The sequence below is a fragment of the Cyprinus carpio genome, unplaced genomic scaffold, assembly GCF_018340385.1.
Source record: "Cyprinus carpio isolate SPL01 unplaced genomic scaffold, ASM1834038v1 S000006796, whole genome shotgun sequence".
Lineage (NCBI taxonomy): Eukaryota > Metazoa > Chordata > Actinopteri > Cypriniformes > Cyprinidae > Cyprinus > Cyprinus carpio.
The window spans coordinates 23,684-34,664 of NW_024879382.1; the positions used below are offsets into that span (position 1 = coordinate 23,684).

General features: G+C 35.4%; 1 protein-coding gene across 1 annotated transcript; it reads left to right on the forward strand.

Annotated features, from left to right (window-relative positions):
* Positions 1-1,228: 1,228 nt before the first annotated feature.
* LOC109074517 lies at positions 1,229-7,866 on the forward strand. The gene is made up of 4 exons (XM_042756118.1): positions 1,229-1,836; positions 3,418-3,714; positions 6,458-6,793; positions 7,511-7,866. The coding sequence occupies exons 1-4, from the start codon at positions 1,791-1,793 to the stop codon at positions 7,828-7,830; spliced, it is 999 nt and encodes a 332-aa protein (XP_042612052.1). The 5' UTR covers positions 1,229-1,790; the 3' UTR covers positions 7,831-7,866.
* Positions 7,867-10,981: the final 3,115 nt, after the last annotated feature.

Here is a 10,981-nt window from a genome sequence, read left to right on the forward strand (position 1 = left end):
TTGTAATAAATTTTAATATCTCTTTACTGTCATCTTATCTTGACTTTTCTATCTGCTTAGATGCTTTCATTAAAATAAAGGTGATTTATTTTTCCCTTCAATGACGAAACAGGAAATTTATTTGTAAAGATTAATTTACTATTAACTTTCATTGTGTGCCACTAATGGTACAGAAATTACACACATCTCCTTCTCTAATAAATGAATGTACCGTTCTGTTTCATTCTGTTCATTTATTCCCTTAGATTGCAAATGCTGTTGCCATGATACTGAAGCTGTGACTCGATTGGTCATCTCTGCTGTGGTGGGTGTGGCTTCTGTTTTTATTGTGGTGTATGACATCACATCCAGAAAAGGTGAAAAGTAGAGATGAAAGAACAGACATCATCATCATCATCATCAGACCCCTGCAGATAAATCATATATTCTCACGTGTCCAACATTTGCCAGAATATTTTTACATGTAAACAACAACATTGATACTGAATGACCTTAAAGATTACAGTTTAGATATTTTAGTTATTTTGTCTTAACCATAACTGAGAATAACAGAGTTTTCTCTCACCACTAAGTGGATTATTATTATTTATTTATTTTTTACTAATTTCTTTAGATCAGTAGCGCCATCCACTGGATCAGTCTTTAATAAACGTTATAAATGTTAAGAGGCTTCTTAAGTCAATGCATGTAAATAAGAAAGCTGTTTAATTACATTTAGTAGCAGGGTGGTAGATTCGCCCTTTTGAATAATGTAGGTTTTCGTTATGCATTATTCATTCTGTTTTGTTAAGTAGTGCATTATTGTTGTGTAGTAAGGTTTTCTTTCTCTGTGCTCCCTTCAGCTTTCAAGCAGCTGCTGAAATGATCATGATTTCTATAAAGATTAAAAGCATTTGACCAGCCTTTCTGTGTACTTCTGGGATTTTTGCTATGGCCACTGATAGAACAACTCGGGGCTTAGCCAAGGAATAGTTGTAGTGATTCCACTGGGTGGAAAGCTTTTTTTAATGGGAACTGTGTTCAGTAATGTGTTCAGCCTAATTAGATAACCTACAAATTCATTTTTATATTATTAGGTAAATACAGCCGTAAATGGCTTTTAAATTATATTTTACATACATATTTGATTTTTGCATTTACAGTGTGACACCCTACACCTGCACTGATCTGCACTTCACATACACCTACCCCTACAGGCCCTGTAAAAACAAACCAAAAAAAAAAAAAAAAAAAAAAAAAAAAAAAAAATTGCACGCTATAAAACAAAGTAGATTAACACAAACAATATTTAATATGATCAAATTATACCTAAATATCTAAGTAAAAAGGGGAAATAAAACAACAAAAGAAAACCTAAAAAGAAAGAAAGAAAATAGTGGCGAGTCGACTCCTTTAAAAAAGAAAACCATACACTTTAGTTGGTCTACTGTGTAAAACACTGGCTGAGTGTGTGTCGGTCGTTCCTGCCACAGTCTGACACTTATCCTGACACAAACAAACAGAACATTCACCATTGTAGAGAGCTCAGGCTACTGGACTGAGCTCTTGCTGTTGTTCAAAATAAAAATAAATAAAGAAAACAACTTTGGACGTGTCTCCTTCAGCGTAATATAAATAATAAAGATAAATCAGCAGTAAATTCCATCAGTGTAAATCAGTCTTTACGTAAATTGTTTTTTCTTTTTCTCTTTTTTTTCCTCTTCTTTTTTTCGGTCTAGCGGCTCAGAAAAACGGGTCGATCGGAGGACTGTAATAATTCTACGGATCGTTATTATTCACTTCACTGCATCATGAAGAGAGCATTTTTACTCTTTCTGTTCCCGGTATTCGCTATCGGTAAGTGTTTTTTTACCAGTTTTTTTTTTTGCTTTAGATGGCTTGCAGCCAAGTGGTCCTGACATTATTAATGTTATTGAATAAATACATGAGAACTAATTTTAACGTGGTAGTACAAATAACAAATTTAAAAGAATTAAAAATATTTTACAAATCCCAAAATTATTAATGTTATTGAATAAATACATGGAGTTACATTCTGACATTATTAATTCAGTATTGAACTAAATTGGAGTAACAATTTATCCAAAATTTTTCGCATCCCTAAACAGGTCTAGTGGAAGAATATGGTGCCTAACAAAAAGGACTGAACAAAATGTTTACCCATGATATATTCACTACAGGCGATCAGAAGAGAGGCATTTCATTTCCCAACCCAAACTTCTCGCTAACCTTAAGTCTTTTTTTAGAATGGCTGCAGCCATGGATAAAAAAGGGTTGGGAAACTTTTGTTTGTTTGAAGCACTGAATGATGTTACATTTCCACAAACAGTTAGTCACTCTGATTTAAACGATAATGTTTTATTTCTACATGTATGCATAGAATGGCAAAAGTTTTGGAAATAATTTATGTCTGTAATTTTAAATGAATAGAATAATCTCACTAAATTGTAATGTATCTGAATTTTATCCCTAAAACCATCTACCACTCAAATATAGCCTACATTTAAAAAAAAAGTTTAGGGTCTCCCTTTAAACAGAAGGCAGATCGGTCATTTAGTCGCTGAATAACTGAATGTTTTAAATTAAGAGATAAATATAACTAATTGACAAGCATAATTTATATTAGGGTCTCATTTCAATCTTAAAGCACTGGTTTACTCGATGCTAAACCAACCATTGAATGTTATGCTGGCATTGACAAGCATATTTTTATGGTCAAATTCCACAAGCTATAAATACTGTTTAAGTCCACCAGCCTTATTTTAACCAGCGAACCCGCCCAAACTCATCATTTTTTAAAAAACTGTGAAACAGTGTTCTGTTTGCCAGGACTCTCGGTTGTCGTTTTCTACAATAATGCCTCAAATACATTGGTGTAAACCAAGTAAATAGTTGTTATTTTCCATGCTTAAATGACATCTGGAAACCCCAAAAAAAAACATACTTTATATAAATTATAAACTACATAATTAAAATACACCATACAACTTCTAAAAATCTCTTATGGTTTACGTTGTCCATGTTTAAATGCCTATACTTCTAAAACAACTATGAATCTTTTCCTCCCGAATTCCCAACCAGCATCTGTAACCAGCAGAACCCCCAAACTCAAGCATTTTTTAAAGGTTTTAACATGTTGTTTGGCCATGCCCAACAGTGGTTAAAACAAGTAAACTAAAAAATAATGCATGAACTGTAACATTAAAAATAGTGGCTACCGTTTTTTTTTCCATGTTTATGAATCTAGGCATAAAGAGACCTTTATTCATGCCTCCATTAATGTAGACTGTAGCAATTCACAAGACATTTATTAGTGCCACTGATCAGTAGACAAGACACATAATTGAAACAAAACCACAATTGATTGTTTTATAAGTTTCGTCTCTATCTGACTAACTCTTTCTGTTTGCTTTTCAGGTGTGTTTGGTGAGTCAGTGTCAGTGAAGGAGGGAGATTCAGTCACTCTTCACACTGATGTTACTGACATAAAGACAGATGATGAAATTGAATGGAGGTTTAACTCCACCCGCATAGCTAGAGTGACTGGGAACAATGCTATATATGATGAAGATGTGAAGTTCAAGGACAGACTGCAGCTTAACATTCAGACTGGAGATCTCAAGATCTCAAACTTCAGAATCACAGACTCTGGACTTTATAAGTTTGAGATCAACAGCCCCAGAGTGTCCTCAGAGAAGACATTCGGTGTCAGTGGTGAGTGTCTTTTAATTCAATAATTATTATGTTTCATATTATTTATCACTCTATAAAATATTTTTTAATTATTTGCATGTTAAATGCTAATCAAAAAAACAATAAGCATTCAATAGTTTTTCAAAAACTCCTTAATAAGACTCCAGAAACCAAAGTGTTTGACAACCTGTGCAGTTTATTGTCCAAACTAAAATCTTAATTATAAACACAAAAAAAGATTTAATGCATAATAAGCTAAATATTAAAAGAGACAGTAACTTAATAAACAGACAGCAGAAACTTAACAGATGAATGTATTGTGGTGAAGGAGTTGCAAAGTTCTCTGGTAGGATATTGCATGGGTGTGCAGGAGTGTCAGCCTTTCTCCCTGATCAACAGTTACCTTTCCTTCTTTTACACATTAAACATAAGCTGAATACCAGCACCAGAACCATAAAACTGAAAACAGGTGGGTGGTGAACTGGAGGTGGAAAAGTGCATAAACACAATCTCCTCAGCATGTTTAAGCAATAGTATAGACGTATTGAAGATGAGCAAACACTTAAAAAAATTCTGATGTCAAATAGACATCTCCAAGATGTACATGTGCTATTAGGGCGTTAATTAAATTCTCACATGCTCTTAAAGAGACCTTTTTTTCTATTATCCGCTACCCAAAGCGTGCACAAACATAAAGATGCCTCTCAAACAGAATAAACACAAAAAATATGTCCAAATACCCCTCTTGGCAAATATTCACGTAAACACAGTCACTTATGTGTTAAGTTAATGTAAACAAAAGACCTTTTTCACAATAATGTCCCGCAATTTCCATTCTGACTTGAAGCAGTGTATATAAAGCATGCACTTCCAGCATGGAGTTCACCCAGTCACACTACATCTACAAAAAATTGATTGACCCGATCTGCCAGTCAACGCCGACATGATCACAGCGGCAGGAATGAAAAAATATGATCTGGGTACTCAAGAATGACAAGACAGCAGGGATCCCGCCTGAAGTACTCAAATCTGTTGTCCAGTGCCTTGATGACACCCTAACTGACCTGCTCAATGCTTGCTGGGAGGCCTCAGTATTCCCCAAGGAATGTAAAGGAGGTATGATCATCATGCTTCCGAAAAAGGCGATCTCTCCAAGTGCCATAACTGGTGGGGTTATTACCCTGATATCGATACCTGGAAAGGTATTTTCTATTGTCCTCCTAAACCAGGGGTGTCAAACTCAATTCCTGGAGGGCTGGAGCCCTACAGAGTTTAGATTCAACCCTAATTAACAACCTGTCCTCCAACTAATACGCTCGTATAGGTCGTTTGTCCAAATCCCTGAAATACGACCCATCAGAGCGTATACTACAATTGCGCCCCTATCGGCAAAAGGTCGTGTTTCATTTAATGTTTTTGTACTCTTTATTTTGCAACCGTGATTTGCGTTTCGTGTAGCTCAGTTGGTAGATTATTGCGTTATACCCATACCTTGAAATGCAATCATGCTATCATGGGTTCGATCCCCGAGAATGGACGTGCACGTAAAATGTATATGCTCAAAAAATCATAATTTAGCATGATTTCTGTGAGGGTTAGGTTTAGGGGTGGGGGTTTAGGTGTGGTCATTCGAACGAATAAGCCTCCTAGGTAAAATATGTACGAATTACTGTGAGATCGGTGTAAAAAGCCCACACATTGCATTTAAATAAACGTGCGTTTTGATTGGTAATGACGTTATACGTCATTTCATGACGACAGAACGCAACGCGATACTGTCATTATTTTTTTTACGCCTGCTAGAGGCCGCTTAACGTTAAAACGTAAAAATAGGTCGTAATAAGGTGCTTGCACAAACGACCTATATGGTCGTTTTTTGTTGGAGGACAAGCTCCTAATTAACCACACCTGATCCAATTAATCAAGTCCTTCAGACTAATTTGAATACTACATGGTATGCATGTTTGAGAAGGGTTGGAACAAAACTCTGCAGGGCTCCGGCCCTCCAGAAATTGAGTTTGACACCCCTGTCCTAAACCATCAACAAGCAGATTTCCAAAGCAGGCAATCGTGCATTGAGGAGATTTTTGTTATGCCACAAATGGTTTAACAATTGCTGGAATACCAACAATGGATCTCAGTGAACTTTATTGACTTTGCAGGGCCTTTGCAAGATAGCCTGGGTTTATGGAATGTTTATTTGTTGACATCTTTTGGAACCTGTAACAAGGCTCTCGCTCCTGCGTACGGATGGAAGAAGGGGTAACAGATTTTTTCACAATTGAAACTGGTATACAACAAGGTTGCATTCTTTGCCGATGCTATTCCTCCTTGTCATCGTCTTCATCAGCCAAAATTCCATCGACCACCTGCACATCGGGATACCCTGGACAAGTGGCAACCTCCTCCTAGCAGATCTTGACTTAGCAGATGATATCATCGTTTTCGGCCCCGACCCTAACTGCCCAATGTAATCTTACTATGGCCCTAGAAAATCAAGTGGCCAGTGCTGGATTCTGAATTAATGGACAAAAGACCAAGCATCCAATCTGGAACTCACCTTCCCTCTCCCTGCAGATTAAACTGCGGATCCTAGCAACGATTGTTTAAAACCATTTAAAAACAACTGAATAAATTAAAATTATACTGCAGAAAGTTGCATGATGTTTATTAGACAAGACTTAATGATCTCTGTTAAATCTGTTTAGTGACAGTGTTATAAAAGTGATGACTGACAGAGAAACTGTTTGTGTTTGTTCTTCAGGTGTGAGTTATACTGGAGTGAAGTCACTGTCAGTGCTGGTGGGAGATTCAGTCTCTCTACACTCTGGTGTCCCTGAACTACAAAGAGATGATGTGATACGATGGAGGTTTGAACATCAAAACACTCCTGTAGCTGAAATCAATAGAAAGGTTGGAATCTTCAAAACACATGATGGTCCTGATGGGAGATTCAGAGACAGACTACAGCTGGACTATTGGACTGGATCTCTGACCATCAGGGACATTGGAACCAGTCACTCTGGAGTTTATGAAGTTGACATCAGGAGCGGCAGCAGTGGATACACCACACACAAATCATTCAATGTGACTGTCAGCGGTGAGTCCATCAATTTAATAATAAATTTAATTAGATCAGCACTGTGTGAAGCGTTAAGATGAAAATAAACATGTATGCTTAAAATTAACTGTTCAAGGCTTCATGGTGCTGTTTAGCAATTCTTTCAATGAAGATTAGTGCAAAATAAAAGATTTTGATTTGCAAATGAACTACTATTATTATTAACTAACGGGACCATTGTTACACTCAATACATGATTGTATGATGTAGTGACACTGCAGCTGTAATATTAAAGGTGATTTTTATACTGGCATATATCTGTATAAGTGCTTCTCATACAGTCATAATGTACATTAATGGATTCAAATCTATTGATTTTTTCATGTGTTATGAAGTGTTTGAAAGTGTATGACAGATGGTTAATTTCTCTGTCTGTTAATTATTCACTGTCGTGTTCAGTTTTATGGCGAACTCATGTGCATCTGCACTATAGATGAACACATTTCTCTTCTTGTCTTTGTCAGTCATTTACAAGAAATGTCCTGTTAGACCTGAAATGTGCCTTTCTGAACAGTGAAGTGGTGATGTAGTAATTAAACTTAGAAAAATTAAACAAATTAATTAATATAAAAAAGAAAAATGAAACAACTGAGAGTGCTTTAATGAGCTTTAATAGACAATACTAAAAAATCTTTCTGTTATTAATGTCTGAGTAGCTGTTCCTCACTGTTCTTCATGTGTTTGTTGTTGTGACAGATGCAGTGAAGTCAGTGTCAGTGACGAAGGGAGGAACTGTTACTCTACATATTAATGTTACTGAAATACAGAAAGATGATCTGATACAGTGGATATTTGGAGATATTAAACTAGCTGAAATCCTTAAAGCAGACCAACGATTCTCCACATATGATGGTGCTGATGAGAGATTCAGAGACAGACTGCAGCTGGACAATCAGACTGGATCTCTGATCATCACAAACACCAGAACCACAGACTCTGGACTTTATGAACTGAAGATCAGAAGCAGCAGACGCACCATAAACAGGAGAATCACTGTTACTGTCACTGGTGAGTAGATCAATTCTGTCAGTGTAAAATTTATCTGATTTAAATCACAGCTCTAAGAACATTTCTAAAGTTACTCTTCATTAAACTTGTATCAACCGATTTTAGTTTATTGGTGTCTCAGAGAGGTTTGGGTGAAAAATACTGCATGGATATCCATCCCTTTATGATCCAAACTGCTTACCTAAGTGTGGGGATGCTGAGATCTATCAAGGGCTTAATTAAGTTTGAGCACTTATTAGATGAGGTTAACGGAGGCTAATCAGAAACGAAACTCGCAGATCTTGTTTGACTCACGGCCAACTAAAGAACTCTATGCGAAATTTAAAAAAAGTGGCCACTTAAAAATGTGGGCATAATCCAGTGTACCCAAAAGCCTATAAATCTTATAGAAAACTCAAAACTTAACTAAATTAGGCAAGCAAATTACTCATATGACTCTAAACTAAATGTTAAATTTAAATCAAGATAAAACAAAATTTGTATAACCACTAGAAAGGTTAAAAACACTATATTTCTATGCTGAATTCCCTGAAATTGTAATAATAACCACTAGATGATCACGCACTGGCTCATTCAACTCACAAATATAGTACTTCTCACAGTATTTACATTTACATTTAGATATTATAAGTTCACTATCATAATATTGAAAATCATGTTTATTCATTAAACTTTATTTAAATTGAGGTATCAGTTTTGACACACATCACAAATAAAGATAAAACTGAAAACTGAAAATTTAAAATGATAAAAGCACAAGTTTCACAACATTACATCATCCTATCACCTATCACAAATATCAAAATATAAATAAAAAAACAATAATGAAAGTATGCTTACATTTAAAAAAAATTAATTTAGTCAGTGACCGAGTGCAAGCGTGTGTGTCTAACAGAACTGTATTTTCAGCTTCAGAACCTTATCAGAACATTAAACATTATTATAAGGTTACAACAAGCACTGTAACATGATTAATAAATCATACTATGTACAGACAAGCAGATGTCACATGTTAAGCGTTTTCCTTGCATTCTTATTCTGGAATCATCTGCTTGTCTGTACATAGTAGGTATGCTTGATTAAAATGTGTTTATTGAGTTTGGGCTTTTAAAAACAGTCTTAAAGCATTAAGCCACCTTAAGCATTTTCCATATAACGTTTTCTATGGGAGGAAAATGCATTGCGTTCTTATTCTGGGCTCACATGCTTTGTCTGTACATAGTATGATTTATTTATAAAGTATTTACTGACTTCAGTCTTTTAAAAACAGTCGTAATGAATTAAGCCACGTTAAATGTCATATGCAGATGTTGCACTGTGAACAGCTAATTATTAAGATATACATCACTCTGTTAAATGTCTCTTACTATTTGTAATTTTCATTCAATTTAAATTAAATTAATATCTTTGTATTTGTCATGTTTTTTCAATTTAATTTAGGTTATTAAATTAATGCCAATCCATTTAGCTAATTTAGAATTGTTATATTGTTATAATAAAGCTGTTACAAACATTTTCCATAATAGAAAAAAAAAACATTAAAATGATATTGGACTCATCGCTAGTCAAATAAATGTTTCATTAGTTGCTTTTCACACTACCGTCTGATACAAAACACTCAAAACAATATCAGTTTCAAAAACAATGCATGTTGTCAATATCTAAAAGGAAAAAACTCTCCCGGGACAGAAGAATCGAATCGATAACAAATGGATTTCTTTAGCCATTAGTAATGTCGATCAATGACTTCATCACCGAAAAAACACGTTTATGCGCATTAAAATTCCACTACCGTAATGGATCTGATGCAGTAGGTCATCACACTACCGGCTTCGGGGAGGAACTCTGTGGAATCATTCAGTTGTTTCATAGACAGAACAGGTATTTCAAACAATGGTACAGAACTTTATAAACTGTATGCGTATCGTACATGCTTTATATTACAGTAGTCCCACTTGCATTTTACCATTAGAGTAACCTATACCACTCATATAACCAGTCTGTGACGGTCTCTCTCCTATCATTACCGTATCAGATCTTCAGCTCAGGTTACATAGTGCTGATGTTTATAGTGTGTCTGTTTATAGATCAGACAAAAACCAACCCAATTCGACACTAATGCCTGTTTTCAGATTACAGGTCTGTCTCCAAGCTGATATAGCAGGGTTGTTTTGGGGTGTTGTTGGTGTTATTATTCTGGTGGCTGTACCTGTAGCTGTACATGTAAATGCTGTTGTGATTAACCATCGCCGCAAGATCGCTGAACTAGAAAGACAAAGGAGTAAGTATCACACAGTTCATATAATATGAAAAAATTATTGTGTGTCTGTAGAAAACTCAAACTTAACACAGTTTCTGCAGATATTATGAAGTTTGATCTCAAATGCTTTTTCAGCATGTTTTTTTTATTATGAGTGTGGATTTTTCCCTTTATACTAATGAGGTTATGTGATGGCAGACTGTAGTTCCAAACTCAGTTATTGAGCGCCGGTGTCCTGTACAGTTTAGCTCCCAGCTTCTCTCAACACACCTGCCGTTAATTTTCTAGGTACACCTATAGACATTTGATTATCTGCTTTCAGAATGTTTTTTTTGTGATTTGCAAGTTGGTGCTAAACTCTGCAGGACACGGCCACCTACCGGGACAGAGTTTGGACACCACTGTATAAGCTTAATCAATATGTTAAAAAAAAAAACAGCATTAATGATAAAAACGGTTCCATCTCTTAAAACAGCATTACAAACAGCAACCCAAAAGTATTAGAGTTAGTGCTGACCTTGTGCTTTGGTAAAACTGAAGAGAACAAGCGTGTGTCATTCTGAAAATACGCTGAAACAGAGAAGTCATAATTTACTCAAAGCGAACCTAAAAAGAAAACTTACACATAAACCATCCTAAATATTATTACAAGCAAGATAAATAGAAAGATGACTGTATACTGAAACCCCCTAATAAGTTGACTGAAACTAAATTGATTGCGTTAACTCGTTGCCTCAAATTTAATTGAGTAATGTAGTCCCTCCCCAAACTTACATATATTAAGTTTATTTACACTTGGCAGTTTTGTCAGACTATACTTAAATCACTCATTTCAACCACACTTGGTGCTTATTTAACGCACGTTAAACGATGCCTGTGTTCAATTAACTTTGTTTTAA